Genomic DNA, 25,359 nt, shown 5'->3' with positions numbered 1-25,359 from the left:
TGACTTTTCAGATTAGCTTTATTATAACCTTGACATATACGTTTTTGTTACTGGGGAACCTTTTATGTTCCACAACATTAGCAGTAAATTTATCAACAACTTCATTGATCCTTGACCTTCCGAAAAATCATTATAATCATTGAAACCCTATCATGTACTCATCCACATCTTGTAACGGTAATTGCCATACCAACCACCGGGAATTAACAATCAGTATTTTGAATCTCGCAGCATTTTCTACGACAACAGTTATATATAGATAACATCTAACTTCTAGACTTACATACTTCGAATGTGAAGTTTCTGAAAAACACCCAAACTGCGAAGCTAGTTCTCTGAATTTTGAAAAGATGCTGATGAAGCAGTAAAAACTGTAAACGACCTTAATAGTCAAAAGTTTGATGATAAAGAATAGTATGGTGGTAAAGCTGAGAAAAATAGAAGGTTTGGAACTGGAAAACGGATTGAGCAAAGTATGAAGGAGGCTGTGGATAAATCACAAAGACTAAACCTGCCTTCAAAGAATACAAATGATTCAGTATCTGCTGAAGTCATTAACGAATACCTTGCTCCTGACTCAAAATCCGTTACGAACAAATCTTCTTCATCATCCTTCGATATTAGAAATTCTAAGATATTATCATATCTTTTATTATAAATATCTTCGATATTTCTGAAGATATCTTCATAACTATTATCATCCGAAATTATTTATCTCTTCGCGCTATCTTTGTTACATCATAAAAGAAACTATTTTAGTTTCTAAAATCTGAAAAATTCGAAAAATGGATGTTTTGAAGTAATGTTGGGAACTGAAGCATGAGTTAGTATAATATAATGACACTTGATCAACGTGATTATATTACAGTAAGTCATGCTGAGTTTCTAATGGAACGTGATAAAGGTTCACAGATCACACCCTCATCATGAACCATGTTACATAACTCTTTTATTCTATTTAACCTCTAAACATATCAAGAAAATATTTTTCTTGATGATTTGGTCTTTTCCGGATATTCTGGAAATTTAACAAATCAAGATCGTACCATTACGATTACCTTCTTAGAACATTAACTATGTTCATTCCGAAAGGTATAGCTACGAATTCTGGACCATTATCCGCTTGACTTAAGGTCGGGAAAAGAAAGCGAAAGCATGAAGCTCCGAAATATAATGGAGAATATAAGCCCGATAACAACCCCGAAATTACAAACCGTGTATATCAATGCGTATAGCAATATAAAGACACGGGAGAATGATAAATACAACAATTCCTAGAGCATAATAGAAATAAACAGATTCTTCTGGTGGGAGCTGGAAAAGAAGGATGATTGTGGCAAACGTTAATATTAGGTCAAGAACCAGAACTGGATTGAGCATTTTCACAAATCTTTTGAATGTATTAATTGGGAAAGAAAGTAGGAGTGGTGAAAATAAATGAAACGGAAGAGGTCAATTTATAGCGAAATATCAGACATAGCAATCGAGGCAGATTACACATTTAATCAAAGAAAATCCTAATTTTCGTAAATTCCAAAGAAATCAAATCTTATTTAGATTATGAAGATTTTCTAGTCCTTAAAAATCCGGAAATCAATCGTTACTACTTCAAAAGTTAAGACGAATTTCTATTCTTTCATTTCACTCTTTTACGATAACTTCTCTCATACGTTTCGAGAAATCGGATTGTTTTATCCATATTATTCAACGGTGATAAAATTCTATTTACCAACTCATATTCGTCATGAAAATATTTTTATTGTTAGCCATGACGACCTCACTCAAATTTCGGGACGAAATTTCTTTAACGGGTAGGTACTGTGATGACCCGAAAATTTCGACTAAATTTAAACTTAATCTTAAATGATTAATGATTTCGACACGATAAGTAAAGTCTGTAAAACTGAATCTCAAAAATTTTAAACTATTCAAATACCCTTCAGTTGTTCTCAACGATTCGCGAACCATTATATGTAAATAGATACATATATATACTATAACTTGAAAACGTAACAAAGTTTTAATTGCATGTTACCGTACATTAAACTTATTGGTTTATATATCTATTTGAATATATATGATTTCAAGTTATTTAGTAAACGATAGTAACATTCGATTATTGATTCGATTGATATTTAGATAAGTTAACTAAAACGTTTAAGATGAACAAGTAAAACACTAATTTGCTACAGTATTTTCAAATTACTAAAGTACCCAAAATGCTACAGTGTTTTCGAAAATAACTATTTACTACAGTAAAATTTACTTTGCTACAGTGAATTGCTACAGTAAAATTTAACTTTGCTACAGTAAAACACTATTTTAAAAATGTATTTTAACAAATAGTGAGACGATGATTTATAGAAGTAAATGACCAAAACACTCTAAAGTTTAAGATATACTTTGAGTGGTATAGTTTATGGATAACTTAAGGCTATATTTTGACAAAGGTACGTGACACGAAACGTAAAATGCAAGTTTTCTAAAGGTACGAAAGGACATTCGAAAAACCGGAACCGGGACATAAGTCAGGTGATGACGTACGACTTATCGGAACAAAAATTACAAATCAACTATGCACGGGAATAAAATATAATATATAATTAATTAATTTAAATTATATATTATATATATATTATTTAATTATGTCGACAAGCATTAGGACAAAATTATGTGAGCTGGAAAAATGGGCCATGCGATCGCATGGCCAATGGCCTTCAGAACCATGCGATCGCATGGGGTCTGGGGACAGGCCACACCTATAAAAACTCGATCATTCTGCTTCTGTTTTAACATATATTACTCCATATTTATTTTATTTATTATTATTATTATTATTATTATTATTATTATTATTATTATTATTATTATTATTATTAATCTTATTATTTTTATTATTAATGTTATTATTTTTGCGATACAAAAATAATAATGTACATAAAATATTACGACGGAGTACTGTCCAAGTAATTTTCAAAACGAGTTTTCGAGCGAGCTAGAGCTAAGGAAAATATGGGTTATTACCAAGGAGGTTATGGGTAATGTTCGGGGGTATTTTTGTGAATCAAACCTCGTGTTTATCATCTCCGATGCGTCTACATGTTTTCCTGCAATATTGTATATCAATATAAAATAGTGAGTTCATTGATCCCTTTTTATACATATTTTTGGGCTGAGAATACATGCGATGTTTTATAAAGTGAATACAAAAACTAAAACTGATTTGAGTGAGTTTCATAAGATCCCTTTTACTCTCTACATTTTTGGGCTGAGAATACATGCAAATGCTTTATTAACCGATATACAATATTTATATGCGTGAGTTTCATTTGCTCCCTTTTTAATTGCTTTTGCAATCTATATTTTTGGGCTGAGAATACATGCACTTTATTTTAAACGCAATGGATACAAGTACATACTAAATTCTACACTGAGTTTGAACCGAAAATCCCTTAGCTTTGGTAACTAGTAACTGCCAGTTATAAGAACTGGTGGGCGCGAGTAGTAGTATATGGATCCATAGGGCTTGATATCCCCGTCCGAGCTAGAGCACTAGCCTTTTAACGGACGTATGCTATTTGAGAAGCGTACACGTTGGTTTGCGTGTATTATTAAGATGATTATACAAAGGGTACAAATTATATAAACGTTAAAGTTTAGTTACCAGGGTGCTCAATTTTGTAGAACCTATTGATAAACGTTTTGGATAAAACAACTGAGATCTTGTGATCAACCTTTACATACAGATGATTTGAAATGTTAAAACATATTGATAAACGTTTTGAATAAAACAACTGAACTTTTGTAATCCACATTGATATACGGATTATGTGTAATATTAAAACTATGAACTCACCAACCTTTGTGTTGACACTTGAAGCATGTTTATTCTCAGGTTTCTAGAAGTCTTCTGCTGTTTGCTGATACGTGATATAAGTTATGTGCTTGGAGTCATACATGCTATATACAAGAAACTTGCATTCACCAAACCATTACCATGTACCTTATTTTGACTGTATTGTCAATAAATGTATTATTGTAAACCATTTAAATGGTGATTGTCTATACGTAGGAATCATCAGATGTTAAAAACCTGGAATTTATATATTCATTTATGAATTACCTTTTAAAACGAATGCAATGTTACAAAACGTATCACATAGAGGTCAAATACCTCTCAAAGGGACCAGATGTTGATGTATTCGTCCAGGTGGATTAGGACGGGTCATCACATTTGCGTCCATATTTGCTGTACGACCTGCTGTTGCAGTCCCTACACCCGAAGTTGTGCCATGATTGAAACCAGCGTGACCCGTTTGACCCACAGGGGAAATCAAAGCTGCCCCTGCTGCAATTAATGACGATTGAGATGATGTTCCTGCTACTGTATAAACCGAAACACCCCCCACAGTAGCCTGGGCATATTGTTGTTGTTGTTGTTGACCCGATGTAACTGAAATCCGCTCATTGATCGTCACGTTCTTGTTTAATTCTAGCCTGTATAACCTTGGAAACAAATTTTGAAAATTATCCGAACCACACCAAACTTCATTCCAAAAAGCCGTTGAGCTCCCGTCACCTATGGATTTCTTGAAAGAATTCTTGAAAGGGATGTTTAGTTCTTCAATTTGATTTCCTGCATAGATAATATTATTCCAAATTCCCGAGGTCGAAAGATGAGCATGCCCATCTCCCGACCGCAAGCCACCGTCAATTCCATAGATACTTCGAATAATTTTGGACCACAAGCAATTGGTTTCGGTTTTGAACCTCCACCACCACTTGGCCAAAAGTGCAAGGTTTTTGCCCTTAAAAGAACCGATGTTTAAACCCCTCCCGCCCATATGGTAAGCAAGTAGTAGCCCAATTGACCCATGACATTTTAGATCCCGAAAGGTCCCCACCCAAAAAAAAATTACGCCTCACGCTCTCAAAAAGTTTAAGCACACTAGGTGGAGCGCGAAGAACAACTATTTTAGTCGAGGCAACATGCTGAAGCATAAAATAAAAATAAATAAATAATGATTTTGCTAATGACAACTACGAGATTTTATTAACGTGTTTTATATTATTTTTCCAATTTGATAACTGTTAGTTAGAAAGAAAGTGTGATTGACTGATTGGTAATCGTTATGTACAATCATATAATGTATCTTAACGACAATTCTAACGCCAGTAGTTAGCGAAATCTATAAATAAATAGATAAATAAATAACTTCATAACAAAAATAAATAAATAAATATTCATAATACATGCATTAATATATAGTGTGTTGCCCTTCGGAAAAAAAAAAATATATAGAGTGTGTGTTTTGGTGACAAGCTTATCATAGTTTATAAAAGCTTTGAGTTTGTTTTTTACATATGCTCTGTTAAAATACAATGCAAATTTAGAATAATATGGAATTAGTAAATGTATATGGGTAAAATATCTAGATATTAATATGTATAAGAAAATATCTAGATATTAGAATATGAGAGAAAAATCTAGAAATTGAAATGTAAAAGAAAAATCTAGATATTTGTAGGTTGTAGAAATACCTAGATATTTATATATCCATGGAAATATCTAGGTTCTAGAATGTTCCATGGAGTAGTATAAATATGGGAGGAGATTTCATTTGTGTTGTGTGAAGTTGTGAGAGTGAAATAAGAAGTGAGTTGTGAAGAAGAGAAGAAGAGTGTGAGTTAGCGAAAGTAGAGAAGATAAAGCTTGTAAGTAATATTGTAATTGTAATTTAATATAAGTGTTTTTGTTAAGTTTCCCGATCAAGCCTTAGTTTGTGTTTAAGTTCTTAGTGCACTTTTGTTGTTCTTATTATATGGTCGGCTCTGCCGCCTAAGTAATACATGGTCGGTTATACCGCCTAAAGATATATGGTCGACACTATCGCCTAAGTACATTGTGCACTAAGGATTTATAAAATTAAAGGCTAACCAACGTCAAAGTGTTGGTGTAGTGAGTCTAGTATAGTCTAGATCCTCTATAGTGGTGTGTTGGGCTCGTCGAAGCTTCCAACAATTGGTATCATAGCGGGTCGTTCGGGACCATTGCTAGTGGAGGTACTCATCGGTAAACGTTGGACGTTTACATCGACTTGTTTTCACCAAGGCTCTAAGGGAGATTCTGTCGGAGCACAGTTAGGAACTGTGAAAGCTCATCGGTCTGGGACCAAGCTTATTGGACGTTGGACGTCATGATGGCAGATCTTGCAAGTACGAGCAGTGGAATCAAGAGTCTCAATAACCACAACTATGGTTATTGGCGGACTTGTATAGAATCCTACCTACAAGGACAGGATTTATGGGAAATAGTTGCTGGCAGTGACACAACGCCTCCACCGAAAGAAAATGCCGAAGCCTTGAGAAAATGGAACATCAAGGCCGGGAAGGCTTTATTTATATTGAAGACTACAATCGAGGAGGATCTATTGGAGCACATCCGTGACGAGAAAACACCGAAGGCAGCTTGGGAAACTTTTGACAAGTTATTTTCAAAGAAGAATGAAGCACGCCTCCAGCTCTTGGAAAATGAGCTCGCAGGTATCTCACAAGGAAGTTTGTCTATTTCCCAGTATTTCACCAAGTTGAAATCTATTTGCCGTGAGATATCTCAGCTTGCTCCTGAAGAGAAAGTGAGTGATGCAAGGATGAAGAGAATTATCATCCATGGCTTAAGATCCGAGTATAATGGATTTATAGCCGCTGTGAGAGGATGGCCTACTCAACCATCATTAATAGAGCTGGAGAATCTATTGGCTAATCAAGAGGCATTAGCCAAGCAGATGAATGAAGTAACCATAAAAGACGGAGAAGATGCACTTTTCACCAATAAGAAGAAAGCAACATCTCGAAGACAAGAGGCGATGAAAGAAAGTAAGACATATGGGTGGAAGGGTCACCCAAAATCAAAAGGCAACGCTTCAGGGGGAGCTCAACAAGGAAGAAGAGATCATCGCCAACAATACGGGGAAAATGATAAGAGAAAGAATGGTGAATGCTTCAATTGTGGCAAGAAGGGTCATTTTGCTCGAGATTGTAGATTCCCCAGAAGGCGAACTTTCGAAGGAAATGTGTCCGCCGCAAGAGATGAGAAGAAAGAGGTCACATTCGAAGCAACCATTAATGAGGAAACATGGGATGCAGAAGCTGGACTCTCTGTTGAAGCTGACATAGATGATCAAGCTCTTACAACAACTTTAAAGTCAAAAATAAACTACAAAGATGATTGGATCATCGATTCTGGGTGCTCAAATCATATGACCAATGATGAGACGAAGCTGCAAGAAATGGAGGATTACAAAGGAAAGAGAGTCGTGTTGACAGCCGACAATTCAAGGTTGTCTATTTCTCACATTAGAAAGACAATAATTCCAAGTGAAGGTGACTCTCATAAGCTCCAACTCGAGAAGGTGTATCTTGTCCCTGGACTAAAGAAGAATTTACTGTCAGTACCACAATTGACAGCAGAAGGGAATTATGTGCTCTTTGGACCAGAAGAAGTGTCCGTATTCAAGAGAGTGAAGGTGGTTGGCAATCCAATTATGCAAGGAAGAAGAATAGAGTCGGTCTATGTACTATCTGCTGAAACAGCATATGTGGATAAGACTCAAAAAAATGAGACGGCTGATCTTTGGCATGAACGTCTTGGGCATGTGGGCTACAACAAGTTAAAGGAGATGATGGTAAAACACATAGTAAATGGGCTTCCTCAAATTAATATCCGAACATATACAATATGTGCTGGATGTCAATTTGGCAAAGCTCACCAATTGCCATTCAAGGAGTCAGCGCATCTGTCTAAGACACCACTAGAGCTCATACACTCAGATGTATTCGGCCCAGTGAAACAAACATCACTTGGAGGTATGAAGTATATGGTGACATTCATTGATGACTTCTCAAGGTATGTATGGGTTTACTTCATGAAGGAAAAGTCGGAGACTTTTCAGAAGTTTAAAGAGTTCAAGAACAAGGTAGAAAGTGAGCTCAATACTAAGATTCTATGCTTACGCACAGATAATGGAGGAGAATATTTATCAACCGAGTTCAATATCTATCTTGAGAAGCACAAGATCAGAAGGCAATTAACTTGCCCCAATACTCCACAGCAGAATGGAGTGGCGGAACGCAAGAATCGCCACCTTGCCGAAACTTGTCGAAGTATGCTTCATGGTAAGAATGTACCAGGTAGATTTTGGGCCGAATGTATGAGGACGGCGTCGTACGTGATTAACAGACTCCCACAAACAAAGTTGGGACATATTTCACCTTATGAAAGATTATGGAAGATCAAGCCAACCGTTAACCATCTCAAAGTTTTTGGATGTGTATGCTACGTCTTCGTACCAGATCATCTACGAAGCAAATTTGATAAGAAGGCAATTCGATGCATTTTTGTCGGTTATGATGAATCAAGAAAAGGATGGAGATGTTGTGATCCAAATACTAGAAAGTCTCATACTTCAAGAAATGTGGTATTTGATGAAGCTTCTTCATGGTGGTCACCTCAAAAGATAGAGCTTCCAGAATCTCATGGATTAGAAGAAGGTCCAGAAGAGAAAGAAGAACATAAAGAGCACATATCGGATCCAATTAAAGAAGGAGATGGATCGTACTCTAAGGAAACGAGTCCATGGAAAACTGGGGTACATCAATCTACATCCGAAAAGGTTCGTCCAAGCCAAATGGATGCCGAGGAGCATGTGCAAGAATTACGGAGATCAACAAGGCCGAGGCAACCTAATCCGAGGTATGCCAATGCTGCTCATGTGGATGAATCAATACCTATTGAGCCTTCCACTTATGAAGAAGCAGCACAAAGTCAAGAATGGCAGAAAGCGATGGAAGAAGAAATTAATGCACTAAAAGAAAACCAGACATGGAGTTTAGTTCCAAAGCCAAAAGATGTAAATCCAATATCTTGTAAATGGGTTTACAAGGTGAAGACTCGATCAGATGGCTCCATTGAAAGGTATAAAGCTCGACTTGTTGCTAGAGGTTTTTCTCAACAATATGGGCTGGATTATGAAGAAACATTTAGTCCAGTGGCGAAGATCACAACAATTCGAGCTCTACTAGCTTTAGCCGCTAGCAAATCTTGGAAGCTGTGGCAGATGGATGTCAAGAACGCTTTCTTACATGGAGAACTTGACAAAGAAATTTATATGGATCAACCAAGAGGCTTTGAGAACAAGTCTCATCCTGACCATGTCTGCAAATTAAAGAAAGCACTATACGGCTTGAAGCAGGCTCCAAGAGCTTGGTACGGAAAAATTGGTGAGTTCTTAGTACAAAGTGGTTTCACAGTTGCTCCTTCAGATTCTAGTTTATTTGTGAAACAAGATCAAGGAAAACTAGCCATAGTGCTAGTATATGTGGATGACTTAATCATCACGGGAGATTACTATGAGGAGATCCAAAGGACAAGAGAGAATCTGTCTATCAGATTTCATATGAAGGAGCTTGGAGAACTCAAACATTTTCTTGGACTCGAAATAGAGCAGAAAAGAGAAGGATTATTTCTGGGACAACAGAAATATGCGCGAGATCTTTTACAAAAGTACGGAATGCTTAATTGCAAACCTATTTCAACCCCAATGGATCCGAATACAAAACTACGAGCAGATGAAGGAAAAAGTCTTCAAGATGTTACCATGTATCGAAAGATGGTCGGAAGTCTTATTTATCTCACACTAAGCCGGCCAGACATATCTTATGCAGTTGGAGTGATTAGTCGATACATGAGCAATCCGAAGAAGCCTCACCTTGATGTTGTACGACGCATCTTAAGGTATGTTAAAGGTACTATTAACTTTGGCATTTTATATAAGAGAACAAAAGAATGTCGGGTGACTGGATATTGTGACGCCGATTACGCTGGAGACTATGATACACGACGGTCAACAACTGGATACATGTTTAGTCTTGGATCAGGAGTAATATCATGGTGCAGCAAGAGACAACCAACAGTATCCTTGTCAAGCACTGAAGCAGAATATCGATCGGCAGCATCAGCAACACAAGAAATTACTTGGTTGAAGCAGCTAATGGAAGATCTTCATCAATCAACAGATTATCAAGTAAAGCTTTTCTGCGATAACTTATCAGCTATACGTCTAGCAGAAAATCCAGTCTTTCATGCGAGAACAAAACATATAGAAGTGCACTATCATTATGTTCGCGAGAAGGTCCTTGAAGGGAAAATCAAGATGATGCCAACAAAGACAGATGAACAGGTTGCAGATATATTCACCAAGAGCCTAAGTAAACCGAAGTTTACAAAATTTAGAGAAGCACTTGGAATGGTCTGCAAGACATCGTTGGAAGAAAATTTGCATTGAGGGGGAGTGTTAAAATACAATGCAAATTTAGAATAATATGGAATTAGTAAATGTATATGGGTAAAATATCTAGATATTAATATGTATAAGAAAATATCTAGATATTAGAATATGAGAGAAAAATCTAGAAATTGAAATGTAAAAGAAAAATCTAGATATTTGTATGTTGTAGAAATATCTAGATATTTATATATCCATGGAAATATCTAGGTTCTAGAATGTTCCATGGAGTAGTATAAATATGGGAGGAGATTTCATTTGTGTTGTGTGAAGTTGTGTGAAGTTGTGAGAGTGAAATAAGAAGTGAGTTGTGAAGAAGAGAAGAAGAGTGTGAGTTAGCGAAAGTAGAGAAGATAAAGCTTGTAAGTAATATTGTAATTGTAATTTAATATAAGTGTTTTTGTTAAGTTTCCCGATCAAGCCTTAGTTTGTGTTTAAGTTCTTAGTGCACTTTTGTTGTTCTTATTATATGGTCGGCTCTGCCGCCTAAGTAATACATGGTCGGTTATACCGCCTAAAGATATATGGTCGACACTGTCGCCTAAGTACATTGTGCACTAAGGATTTATAAAATTAAAGGCTAACCAACGTCAAAGTGTTGGTGTAGTGAGTCTAGTATAGTCTAGATCCTCTATAGTGGTGTGTTGGGCTCGTCGAAGCTTCCAACATGCTCAAGCTCGTAAAATTATTTAAATGACAAATTATTTAGATATTATGAAATTTTTTAGTCTGTTGTCTCTCTTCTATTTGTTCACGGATCGGGTTGGCAAGGATTTAAATCGTTTAACATTTGAAGGTTAGGCTTGACATTAGTTAGTTTCTGTCTTTAGCAGTGGCGAGTTTAAGTATTGACCTGTGGGGTCCGAGACATCACTAGTTTTTGAAATTTATCACAATTTTTTTTATTGTACAAGACACCGCTAAATTTATTAATAGGACCCCATATTATTTAAAATTTAATAGTTTGGACGACTAAATTTCTTAAATTTTTTAAAATTAGTCCACTTATGGTTTTAGAGTACGGGCCCTTTGAACCCAAGTAAGTCGCTTAAAGCTTTTCAAGTGAATAAAGATTTTACGAGAATGGTTGATTTCTATCCTTCCGAGTTTCCAAAACACAAGCTTAGATTTCTTAGTAGGATAATTTATGAATTACATTAATGATGTACGTGGTGATGAAAGAGTTGGTCATTTGAAAGGAATTTGACACCTGATGATGGTTGAAACAAACATGAGTGTTATATATTAGAAGGTATATCTTATTTTGAAACTTGCGTTGGTTTTGCATGTTGCAACATCTACAGTGGAACGTGCCTCTCCTGCAGTGAAGTTAATAAAGAATGATTTGCGAAATAATTGAAAGATCAATCTATGAATGATTGCCTACTTGCATATTAAGAGAGATGTGTCAGATGGTATTAGTAATGATGCAATTGTGAATGAATTCTATTGTATGAAACCTCATAGACAAAAGTAAAAGTTTACCTTTAATATTTAGTGGATCGAATATATGATATTTTTGTATCGAGGGTAATGTTAGTGAGAATATAAATTCTCTTTTTTTTGTATAAAAGATATTATTTTGTATGATGATTATTGTAATGACAATACTAAAGTATGAACAATCTTATATTTTGCGAGTATTATTCAATTTTATATTTGTGTTTTGGGTGTGACCCTAGCTGACCCGATTTGACCCGACGGCCGACACATTAAATATTTTGTGCAAGTAAGTAATCGAATAAATTTATGCGATCTCATTGAGTTTTGATTATAGAATCGCAATTGATCTTTGAGTATTTTATGTCCTTTCTTTGTCAGTTGTATCTCTTGTGATCTTTTTTTTTTTTATCTTTCGATGTAAAGGTCTTGTTTATAAAGTTTTCGTTTTAAAAAAAAAAAAACACAATTATTAGATCTTTTAAATTTGTTTTTAGTTATTTTTTTTGCACATAGGAAATCAGAAGTTCAAAAACCATGTGTCTTGAATCTTGATGGGCAAAACAATGAGCCTCGATCCTTCTATATGTAAAGCGAGCCTTGATCCTAAGTAGTGGGCCTTTTTGGTACAGCATTGGGGTAATCCCGTTTCATATCAAAACGGGTCACAAGTCACAACCACCAAAAACCAACACGACTTTCACCGGTCTCTGTAACTAATATCGGCGATCATCGTCTTGTACATTAACTCACGTTTTTGCTGTTGTCTTATTATCTTCATCACGTGTTCGTCTTATCGAGTTATATTTGTATCTATTTTATATCTATTTAGGTTTTTATCGTGAAGGTGATTGATTTGGACAGAGACGTTGTGCCCTTTTAAATGTTAAATTAAAACGGTGATCGTATGTACACTCCCACTCACTCTGCTCCCTCAATATTCATACCATTAACAAAAACCTCTGGCAAGCCACAATTATAACGACGACCTGCGTCTGCTCTGACGGGCCTTAACTGTTTATCTTTTCGACTTTGCCTCTTCTGCTACTAATATTTGTAATTGATATTTCTATATTTTAGGGTTTAGTGTACTGTTATATTTTTTATATTGTTAGTATGACTACTACTCTAAAAATTGTTACCTCTACGATTATAATTATTAATTGCCAATTTTATACTAGCAATTTGAGTGGCACTTCTCTGATATTCTACATTAAAAAGTGACGCAGTTGCATTTTTCTGGTAGGCTAGATTTTATTGTTAATTTTTGCAACAAATGAATTCTCAAGATACGCAAATGTAAAAATGTCACGAGACTAGTTGTTCCCGAATTATTCTTTGTGATTAAATCACGGACATCATGATTTTTGTGGCATGAGATATTTTTGGCCAATGGCCCTTTGGTAATTTAGGCTGTAAATTGTGGCATCTCTTTGTTGATATTTCGTCTGTGTTAACAAACCTAGTTTTTTTTCTCTATGCTATGTAGTTATTAAGTATGTGTGTATCCCATCTGCTATAGATTATTACCATATGCTGTTCTGGAGTTACATTTGTTGACAATTTTTGGTCTGTAGGTTTGTTTTCAATGATACATAATTGTCTCATAGTATTTATATAGATAGATAGATTCCTGGAAACTCAAACTTATATAAATTCAAGCTCATTTTGACCCGTTTTTCACTACACAGCCTGGCATTTTGCCAGCCCTGCATCCTTTGATCCGTAGCAAGTGTGGTCTGTTTTGATTCTTATAAAATGAGTTCTTCCTTGTGTTTGTATGATAAAAAAAAATATAGGGTTTTAACCGGTGATTTTGTTGTAGGTTTTTACTTTTTATAATGAGAGATCATGGAAGGCGATCAATAAAGGGAGAGGTTTGTAATGGAGAACGATTATGAAGGTGGTCAGTGTAAAGGTGGTAAATTTGATAACGTAAAGCGCAAAGTAAAACGTTATCAAAGGAAAGATGATGTTCTTTATGGTATATTTGCTGATGATGATAGTAATAGTGACTCTGAAGATAGGTATGTCAAGAAAAAAAGAAAAAAGGGTTTGATTACAAAACAAGATGTTACGAAGCCGCTAAATTTTGTTTCTAGTGCTGTCCTGATGCCAAATCAAGAAATTGATCAAAACCCTAAAGAAGAGAATGGAAAAAAAGATGATCAAAATAATGGTAATCGGCCTGGTTTATGTCCTGGGGCATCTGGTCCCGGGCTCGGTTTTCGGTCAATGGACGTCGATGGGTCAATAGAAGTCAACGAAACTAAAGTTGACTTTCTTCCTACTGCATTTAGTAAGAAGATTAAAGAAGGTGCACTTCTGAGGCGTGAGAAGGAAATTGAGAAATCCAAATTACACAATAAGTCATCTCAAGTAACATCAGTAAATGTGGCTACTTTCGAAAAGCACACAAAAGGAATTGGGATGAAATTACTTGAAAAAATGGGGTATAAAGGTGGCGGTTTAGGTAAAAATGCACAAGGTATTGTAGCTCCAATTGAAGTGAAATTACGCCCCAAGAATATGGGAATGGGGTTCAACGACTACAAAGAGGCAGCTAATGTCCCTTCATTACAAGAACCGTCACACGAGAATAAAGGTCTGACTCAGCCTCCCGGGATTCAAATGAAAGAGAATATGTGGTCAAAGCAAGCGCGGACAAAAAGGAAGAAAAAAGAATATGTAACCGCCAAGGAGTTGCTGGTCAAGAAACAAGAACAGTTATTAGATGTAGTTCAGAAAGTGTTCGATATGAGGGGCCCGCAAGTTCGGGTACTGACGAATTTAGATGATTTGAATGCTGATGAAAAATATGGAGCGGATGATATACCGATGCCTGAGCTCCAACATAACGTGAGATTAATTCTTGATATGGCTGAACTTGATATACAAAAAATAGATCGGGATTTAAGAAACGAAAGGGCGACGGTTGTCAATTTGCTGAAAGAAAAAGAAAATTTGAAGATTGATGCTAATTGCCAAAAAAAGCAGCTTGATAGTTTGAAAGAGATAGTTAGGGTGCTAGAAAGGTTAGGTAACGAGAGTAAATCGGGAACATTGACTCTTGACTCACTTGCTAAATCGTTCCAAAATTTACAAAAACGGTTTCCCGACGAGTACGAGGATGGTAGTTTATCTATCATTGCATGCTCATTGGCCCGCCTTACCCTTGTTTTTTAAAGAATTTCAAGGGTGGGACCCACTAAAAAGCCCAGAAAACTACCTCAGTATTGTATCGTTATGGAAACATCTGTTGCAAGGAGACGAGATATTCGATCAGCTTTTCATGGAAGTTGTTTTTCCTGTATTAAGAATATCGACCACCAACACATGGCAAGCAAAAGAGCCCGAACCGTTACTCAAGTTTCTCGAGTCTTGGGAACAGTTATTATCTCGTTCAGCTCTTCAAACCATACTTGACAACATTGTCTTGCCAAAGTTGTCATTAGCGGTTGACTCATGGGACCCACGTCGAGATACTGTTCTGATACATGTCTGGATTCATCCATGGCTGCCATTACTGGGTCAGAAGCTTGAGACTCTTCATTATACTATACGATCCCGATTAGAAAGTGTTCTTCATGCGTGGCATCCAAGTGATGTGTCTGCTTACACCATTTTATCACCTTGGAAGCCTGTTTTCGATCCGGGTAGCTGGGAACAAACCATGGTTAAGTTTATTATTCCTAAATTGTTAGCGGTGATGTATGAATTCCAAGTGAATCCAGCAGATCAAAAGCTTGACCAGTTCAATTGGATCATGAGATGGGCTGATGTCATCCCAGTTCATCACATGATTCATATAATGGACGTGTTCTTCAACAAATGGCAACAAGTTTTGTACCAATGGATATGTTCAAAACCAAATTTTCAAGAAGTGGCGAGTTGGTTTTTGGGTTGGAAGGATCTAATTCCAGCTGAACTTTTATCTAATGAACATATACGGTTTCGGCTTAATAAAGGTTTAGAAATGATGAATCAGGCAGTTGAAGGGATTGAAGTGGTCCCACCACGTCAGTTTGAAGCTCAAAAGGCAGCTGCAAAGTTTCAACGACGGGTTTCTGCAAGTTTTGGTGCATCACAGATTGATGATGATGATGTATGGGTGATGGTTTTGATATGAGTATTAAAGAGGTAATCGAAGTTCATGCACGACATAATAATCTGCTTTTTATGCCTAAACCGGGAAGAACACAAGATGGTCATCAAGTATATGGTTTTGGGAATATTAGCATTATTATAGACTCGTTTAAGCAGGTGGTGTTTGCTCAGATTGAAGATAGATGGTCGCCCGCAACGCTTGAACAGTTGGTGAATCTGGAAAAGAGTTATGTCATGCAAAGACGTTGAATACTGCATATTAGAGGTGATTTAGTAGGTTTTTTGCATATTCAGTAACATGTTTTGATGTTGAGGACTTGTAGTTATTATATAAAGAGATTTTTTGTGATTGTGAACAATGGTTACAGGAGGGTTATAAATTTCTTTTGTCTATATGTATCAAGGCCTACGATATTATTTAAATGGCTATTTATATATATTTTTTAGGATTTGTTGCCTTTTGATGGTAAAAAATACTATTAATAGAAGATATGGAAACAATGGTTTGGTATGTTACCCCGAAATAGATGGATTTATAATCTATATTAGTCCAAATTACTCTTATGAATTGTAATGGATCATAATAAAAGGCATTCCTTTTTTCTGTCTTTTAGCTGTGTATTATAATAGTAAGAAGAAGACTAGCTCAAGGTTGCACTCATCAATGTTAAAATAAACTGCCTAAGCCTAATGACTGAAATACAAAATATCAATATAAAGAATGAATTGAATGCTCTCTCTTTCACCAACCAAGACACCCATTTATATTAGTATTAACATTCGAAATATCTCAAGTATTGCGTGTCGTAATTTAGAGCGAAATCCATGTCGTACATGAGGGATGACTTGGATTGGAAGTTGAGTGATTTTATTGCTTCTGCAAAGAGGAATGCACATCTTCAAGTCTTGATCGCTTTCTAGCTCGATCCATAATGGTCGAGTCAACCTCTTAAATGAGTAGGTTACTTTGTAACCGTCATCGGAAACCAGATCAAACCTTTGAGAGATTTCCATCTTCAGATCTTCAAATTCAACTGACGCCGAGACGGAGATACGCACATCCATCACACCTAAGTTACCTATATATCATAAAACCATTATTAATAATTATGGGTTATATATATGGGTTTTTATGACAATGGAAATAAAATAAATAAAAACTAGCTGGAATCTGATCATTACCTCCATCATTAGTATTAGTATTAGTATTAGTGTGATTAAGGTTTGTTGAATTGGATGTTCCAAATTGTTGTTGCTTCACATCCACCTTGCAATCTTCTTCTTTCAATGCTAACAAGTTAAAACTTTCTGCAAGATAATGTTTGCAATCGTCTTCTTGTTCTGTAAAAGGTTTTTCCAATTCCATAAAAGTGTCAACATCTAGAACCAGTGACTGATGACCACCAAGTTGTGCACCAGAAGAAAAGTAGAAAGTTGGCAAACAACTCTTCAGTGTTACAAAGAGTGAATCCAAGAAGTCATAAGGGTGGATGTTGTCTTTTAATTTGAACAGCATCTCAATAGCATAATCAACATCTTGTCCAACTTTAATATTCTTCAAGCATATGGCAAGACAGCAGTAAGATTCAACAGCAGCTGCAGGGATCTTATCTTTTAGCTTCCCTTTAAGAAAATTTGTGGAGAAGTATGTTTCGTAAGTTTCAAGCGCCTTCAAAGTGAATCCACCCAACCCATCACTTATTTGAGTACAACGATTCATATAATCGCGAAATTTTCTTTAAAAAAAAATCTCAGATACGAACAAATTCCTGGCGATCCCATTTGTATCATAAATATGGGTCCAAACTTGACAAAGAGCTAGGCCATGACTTTTTTCAAGGACAGATTCCGCATTTCGAACTTCTGTTACTGCCTTAACAATCTCGTACCCGTGGACCCTCTTGTTCTGTTATTAAAACCAAAAATAAATAAATAAAATATATTTATAATATATAAATTTTCAATTGGAAGTTAAGGTTTTTCCTAATTCACCATCAACCACAACCTAACAATTTGTTTCCACCAATTTTACCTTATTATGTATGTATACAGGTTTTTCCTAATTCACCGTCAACCACAACCTAACAATTTGTTTCCACCAATTTTACCTTATTATGTATGTATATGTATATGCATATATGCACCACACATGATAAATAAAAGAATAAATAAGTGTACAGTAACTATATTTGAACTTGTGTTATAATTCAGTAGGCTTATAACTACCTTTAGTGGTTCTTGACTGTAGAAGGTATATAGAGATAGAGATACTGTAAAACGGAGAAAACAAAGGTTGAACAAAAAGGTATGAGTAATTGGTTTTTTATTTATAGAAAAATGTACAATGAGAGTTTGGTGGCATTTGGAATCTAGAGAGAGAGAGTGTTTTTGTTAACCAAAAAATACATACAATAAACTCTAACTCAACACACCTATTTATACTCAAAAAAATATACTATGCAATATCTATAATAATAATAAAATTATCATCCAATTATTACTTTTATAACACTCCCCCTTGGATGATAATTTTATTAGTGAATAACTAGTACTGCCTCGTTAAAAACCTTGCTAAAGAAAACCCTTTGGGATAAAACTTTAGCTAAGGGAAAAAGAGTGCAGCATAGAGTTGACTCCCCCTCAAGTAGGCAACGCCTGAGTTGTTACATCTTCTGAACATGCCTCATGCCAATATTATGAACGTGTGTTCTGAAAATAGCAGTTGGAAGTGCTTTGGTGAAAAGGTCAGCAGAGTTTTTGCTGGACTGAACATATCTCATTTCAATCTGGTTGTCCTTAATGAGATTTTGAGTGTATGAGAAGAATCTAGGGGGTATGTGTTTTGTTCGGTCACTTTTGATATACCCTTCTTTCATCTGTGTTATGCAAGCTACATTATCTTCATAGATAGTTGTTGAACTTTTATTGCGTTCTAGTCCACAAGAATCAGTAATGAGTTGTGTCATTGATCTCAACCAAAAACATTCCCGACTGGCTTCATGTAATGCAATTACTTCGGCATGATTTGATGATGTTGCAACAAGTGTTTGTTTTTGAGAACGCCATGATATTGCGGTACCTCCATTTAGGAATACATATCCATTTTGAGATTTAGTTTTATGTGGATCAGATAAATAACCTGCATCTGCATAACCAACCAAATCTTGTTTTGATTCGTTAGAATAAAATAATCCTAAATCAGTAGTTCCTCGAAGGTATCGAAATATGTGTTTGATCCCATTCCAGTGTCTTTTGGTAGGAGCTGAGCTGAACCTTGCCAACAAATTAACTGCAAAAGAAATGTCAGGTCTTGTACAATTTGTAAGATACATAAGAGCTCCAATTGCACTAAGATATGGTACTTCTGGTCCCAGGATATCTTCATGATCTTCACAGGGACGAAATGGATCAGTGTCAACATTAAGTGATCTAACAACCATAGGAGTACTTAATGGTTTTGCCTTGTCCATATTAAAACGTTTTAAAATCTTTTCAGTATATGTTGTTTGATGTACAAGTAAACCATTAGGCATATGTTCAATTTGTAAACCAAGGCAATACTTGGTTTTTCCGAGATCTTTCATTTCAAATTCTTTCTTTAGAAGTTGAATGACTTCATGGATCTCTTTATTTGTACCTATGATATTAAGATCATCAACATAAACAGCTATGATCACATATCCGGATGTTGTTTTCTTAATGAAAACACATGGGCAAATAAGGTTATTGGTATACCCTTTGCTTATCAAGTAATCACTTAATCGTTTATACCACATGCGACCCGATTGTTTCAACCCATATAAAGACCTTTGTAACTTGATTGAGTACATTTCTTTGGGTTTTGCATTGGTTGCTTCTGATACCTTAAATCCTTCAGGTATCTTCATATATATATATATATATATATATATATATATATATATATATATATATATATATATATATATATATATATATCACTATCAAGTGATCCATAAAGATAAGCAGTCACAACATCCATGAGATGCATTTCTAAATTTTCAGAAACTGCCAGGCTGATTAAGTATCTAAAAGTAATTGCATCCATAACAGGAGAATAAGTTTCTTCATAATCAATTCCTGGGTCTTTGAGAAAAACCTTGAGCTACAAGTCTAGCTTTATACCTTGTAACTTCATTTTTCTCATTTCTTTTTCGCACAAAAACCCATCTATATCCCACAGGTTTCACATCTTTAGGTGTGAGAATGATAGATCCGAAAACTTTTCTTTTATTGAGTGATTCAAATTCAGCTCGTATTGCTCCTTTCCAATGATCCCAATCATGTCTATTTTGACATTCCATGACAGATTTTGGTTCTGGATCATCATCATCATTCATGATGTCATATGCAACATTATATGAAAATATCTCATCAAGATTTTTCATTTCATTTCGGTTCCATAATATTTTTGAATGTGCGTAATTGATTGAAAATTCCGTATTGACATCATCAATCTCCTCTGCAGAAGGAGTATTGATTTGTAGTTCTTCTTGAACACTTTCTTTTACCTCATTATCAGCTGATTTTCTTTTCCGAGGATTTTTATCTTTGGAACCAATTGGTCTCCCACGTTTCTGGCGTGGCAAAGACTCAAGAATAACATTATTGCCAGTTTTTGGAATTTCAATTCGAGCTGGAGCATTTGCTGCTGGTATATATGATTTAGTCACTCTTTTTGTATCTGTAAATGCATCAGGCAATTTATTTGCAAGTTCTTGCATATGCATTATTTTTTGAACTTCGATCTCGCATTCTTTTGTGCGAGGATCAAGATACATTAATTGAGGTTCACACCATGAAACATCATTTTCTTTATTTTTTATTTCTCCCCCTAATCTAGGGAATAATGTTTCATTAAAGTGACAATCAGCAAAACGTGCTGTAAAAACATCACCCGTCATGGGTTCAATATATCTTATTATTGAAGATGTTTCATATCCAACATATATTCTCATCCTTCTTTGAGGACCCATTTTAGTGCGTTGTGGTGGTGCGATAGGGACATAAACCGCACAACCAAATGTTCTAAGGTGGGAAATATTTGGCTGATGACCAAAAGCAAGTTGCAAAGGAGAATATGTATGACTTGCGCTTGGTCTAATGCGAATCAATGATGCAGCATGCAAAATTGCATGGCCCCATACAGATACTGGGAGTTTTGTTCGCATTATCAATGGTCTAGCTATTAGCTGCAATCGTTTAATTAATGATTCAGCTAAACCATTTTGTGTATGCACATGGGCAACGGGATGTTCAACAATAATCCCAATAGACATGCAAAAGTTATTAAATGCTTGAGACGTAAACTCACCGGCATTATCTAGTCTTACCCTTTTAATAGTATAATCAGGGAAATGTGCTCTCAATTTAATAATTTGAGCAAGAAATTTTGCAAATGCCATATTTCGACTTGATAATAGACAAACATGAGACCATCTACTAGATGCGTCTATTAGAACCATAAAATATCTAAATGGTCCACATGGTGGATGAATTGGTCCACATATATCACCTTGAATTCTTTCAAGAAACATTGGTGATTCTTTTTCAACCTTAAGAGGTGATGGTCTTATTATCAACTTTCCAAGTGAGCATGATGTACATGGAATAAGTGCATCATGAGGGATCCTTTGATCCGCCAATGGATGTCCATGTGTATTTTGTATTATTCTTTTCATCATTGTTGATCCTGGGTGACCTAATCTCTCATGCCACAAACTGATCATTACAGGATCACATAATTTTTCTTTAACTACCACATTTACTTCAGGTACATTTATATGTGTATAATGTAAACCAGAATGAAGTCTTGGTAGTTTTTCAATTACACGATTCTTATCAGTGATACTTAAATATTTTTCATTTTCTGTTGTCACTGACTGATAATCATATCCATTTTGGTATATGTCAAAGAAACTTAACAAATTTCTCTTTGACATGGGAGAAAATAAGGCATTATTTATCAGAAAATTCGTACCATTTGGTAACATGAATTTTGCCTTTCCCATTCCTTTTATTAAGTCCACAGGACCCGATATAGTATGTATAGTTCCTTCCGTTGCTTTCAAGTCTGTGAAATATTTTTTAGATTTGAGTATGGTGTGAGTGGCACCACTGTCTGCAATACAAATATCTCCACCATTTGACTGATTTTTTACTCCAGCAGTATACATCATGAACTTCAAAAAAAAAATATGAGAAACAAATAATGAGTATATAATTCATCAATATATTACATTCAAAACATGTTGCAAACGATAGCACATAATAAGGAAATATGTAGTAAACTAGATATGGTGTAGATTGAAAATCTACAACCATTTATTTAACGAGAACATATAATAGGATATCTATATATATATATAGATATTAGAAATTTATTCATTAAAGTAGTCACAAGTTGGCTCAGTGATTTTTGTATCAAGGTCATCCACAAGATTTGCTTCTTTTCCTTTTCCCTTTAGGGATTCTTAATACCGATTAACAGAATGCTAATTTGTTCGGCAGTTTTTAGACCAGTGGCCAATTTTACCACATCGGTAACAAGAATCTTCAACATTCTTTGAAGAGCCTTCTTCAACATTGTGATTTGTGGGATTGTATGGTGTTTGGATTTTATAATTTTGTGGATTATTATTTCTTTGTCCACGACCACGACCACCACGACCACCACGACCACGACCACCACCACGACCATTACCATAAGGGTGATTTCGAACATAGTTATGATTTTTATTATTGTTATGGTAATTTCCATGATGATGGTTTTGGCCAATATGGCTACGACCTCTTCCACGCCCTCGTCCATGTGCATTTCTTCTTTTATTATTATTATTATTATTATTGTTAATAGCATTAGCTTCAGGAAATACTAGTGCACCGGTAGGACGAGATTCTTGATTTTTCATCAGTAATTCTTTATTAACTTCTGCAACTAAGAGATAAGTTTGAAGTTTGGAAAAAGTTTTATAATTCTGCAATCTTAAATTTTCTTGCACAGTTATATTTGCAGAATGCATTGTGGAGAAAGTTTTCTCCATCATATCAGCATCACTTATTTCTTGACCACAGAATTGAAGCTTTGAACGGATCTTGAACATGGCCGAGCTGTATTCACTTACCTTTTTGAAATCTTGGAACCTTAGATTTCTCCATTCTTCCCTCGCAGCTGGAAGTAATATTTCCTTTTGATTATCGAATCTACTCTTGATACTTTCCCATAAAACATGTGGATCTTTGATAGTGAGAAACATATGTTTTAAGGTGGTATCAATATGTTTGCGAATAAAAGCAATTGATTTTAATTTATCTTGATCGGAACAAGTATTATTTTCTTTTAAAGTTTCTAGAATACCCAATGATCCAAGATTTATTTCTACGTCCATAACCCATGATGTGTAGTTTGTTCCCGATACGTCTAAGGCATCAAACTCAAGCTTTGATAAGTTTGACATTTTCTATTTTCAGAAAGATGAACAACATAAATCATAATCATAATCATAATATTTTTTTTTCGTAGATAAATAACAACATGCAATTAGTTTAGATTCATAAGTAGTAAACAAAGGAATAATGGTATGATTACAAATAATAAAATCATAAGGGAATATAGGTTCATATTATATTATATTATTAATGATATTATTATAATATATATTAAGTTATAATATATATTATTATAATATATTTTTCTTATTTTAACCTTTAAGATTTACTTTTAATAAAAATACAAACTACTTTTCTTATTTTAACTTTTAAGATTTACTTTTAATAAAAATACAAACTACTTTTTTTATTTTAACTTTTAAGATTTACTTTTAATAAAAATACAAACTATTTTTTCTATTTTAACTTTTAAGATTTACTTTTAATAAAAATACAAACTACTTTTTTTATTTTAACTTTTAAGATTTACTTTTAATAAAAATACAAACTACTTTTTCTATTTTAACTTTTAAGATTTACTTTTAATAAAAATACAAACTACTTTTTTATTTTAACTTTTAAGATTTACTTTTAATAAAAATACAAACTACTTTTTTTATTTTAACTTTTAAGATTATAAATTTAAGAATAAACATTAGTATGCATGAAATAAATAATGATTAATTGCATAAGTAATCATAAATGTTGGATAACATATAAAGACCCCATCGTATTCGTATTGATCGGAATTAATCTCGACCCATGGTACCGTGTTGTCAAATGACGTGTTGCGTACATAAAGTACCGTGTTGTCAAATGACATGTTGCGTACAATCATGAGGTCTTATTAACATAAATATAAATGTTAGTGAAGTTAATAAGAGTTAGATTACAGAAAATATAATTCAGGTGGTATAACCGACCATATATAACTTAAATAACATAAATATAAATGTTAGTGAAGTTAATAAGAGTTAGATTACAGAAAATATAATTCAGGTGGTATAACCGACCATATATAACTTAAATAACATAAATATAAATGTTAGTGAACATAACTGTAAATGTTAGTATACATAAATAAATGTTAGATAACATAAATGTAAATGTTAGTATACATAAATAAATGTTAGATAACATAAATGTAAATTAGGCGACAGTGTCGACCATATATCATTTAGGTGGTATAACCGACCATATATTAGTTAGGTGGCAGAGCCAACCATATTTAGTATAAATGTTGAGATAATCGTGCTGATAACGTGTTATAATTCAGTAGGCTTATAACTACCTTTAGTGGTTCTTGACTGTAGAAGGTATATAGAGATAGAGATACTGTAAAACGGAGAAAACAAAGGTTGAACAAAAAGGTATGAGTAATTGGTTTTTTATTTATAGAAAAATGTACAATGAGAGTTTGGTGGCATTTGGAATCTAGAGAGAGAGAGTGTTTTTGTTAACCAAAAAATACATACAATAAACTCTAACTCAACACACCTATTTATACTCAAAAAAATATACTATGCAATATCTATAATAATAATAAAATTATCATCCAATTATTACTTTTATAACAACTTGCACCTTTTTAGCTGTAAAATTAAGGAAACCACTCAACCAAATTGGATTTTATGTTTAAAAGTGCAATATATAATTATAAGGTTCCAAATTTGAAATTTCGATGGTGTCATTAGCACACACACGTTATAACGATATGCATATGCATATATATTAACAACGATATCTTATCCCCAAACATGATACGCACATAATCCCTAAAGCTCGTAATATATGAAACTCTAATCAAAATCAAAAATTCAAAGTCTTAACAATAATAAATGTACTGTATTAATTAATAAATACGAGTAATAATAAGAATTTGAATTTGATGGATTTGAGAGAAGAAGAAAACACATACCGGGATCTGATGATCCGTCTCCATCCTATCACGTATCGACTGCGAAGAAAATAAAACCCCGACTTTGAACTTTGTTCTAATTGCCCTACCAACCTTTTTCGATCT

The 25,359-nt window shown here is 34.5% G+C and overlaps 1 protein-coding gene and 1 pseudogene across 1 annotated transcript; one reads left to right on the top strand and one right to left on the bottom strand.

Moving 5' to 3' along the window:
* Window positions 1-13,513: 13,513 nt before the first annotated feature.
* LOC139873116 (septin and tuftelin-interacting protein 1 homolog 1-like) lies at window positions 13,514-16,255 on the top strand (annotated as a pseudogene).
* A 244-nt stretch (window positions 16,256-16,499) lies between these two features.
* On the bottom strand, window positions 16,500-25,359 carry LOC139873414 (uncharacterized). The gene is made up of 3 exons (XM_071861344.1): window positions 25,255-25,359; window positions 17,073-17,796; window positions 16,500-16,969 (listed from the first exon to the last, which is right to left on the bottom strand). Exons 2-3 carry the CDS (start codon window positions 17,608-17,610, stop codon window positions 16,653-16,655), a joined length of 855 nt encoding a protein of 284 aa, XP_071717445.1. The 5' UTR covers window positions 17,611-17,796; window positions 25,255-25,359; the 3' UTR covers window positions 16,500-16,652.

Source organism: Rutidosis leptorrhynchoides, chromosome 10 (assembly GCF_046630445.1).
Source record: "Rutidosis leptorrhynchoides isolate AG116_Rl617_1_P2 chromosome 10, CSIRO_AGI_Rlap_v1, whole genome shotgun sequence".
In the NCBI taxonomy this organism is placed as follows: domain Eukaryota; kingdom Viridiplantae; phylum Streptophyta; class Magnoliopsida; order Asterales; family Asteraceae; genus Rutidosis; species Rutidosis leptorrhynchoides.
Note: the sequence above shows the minus strand (reverse complement) of the source record. Positions and strands in the feature narration are given on the sequence as shown.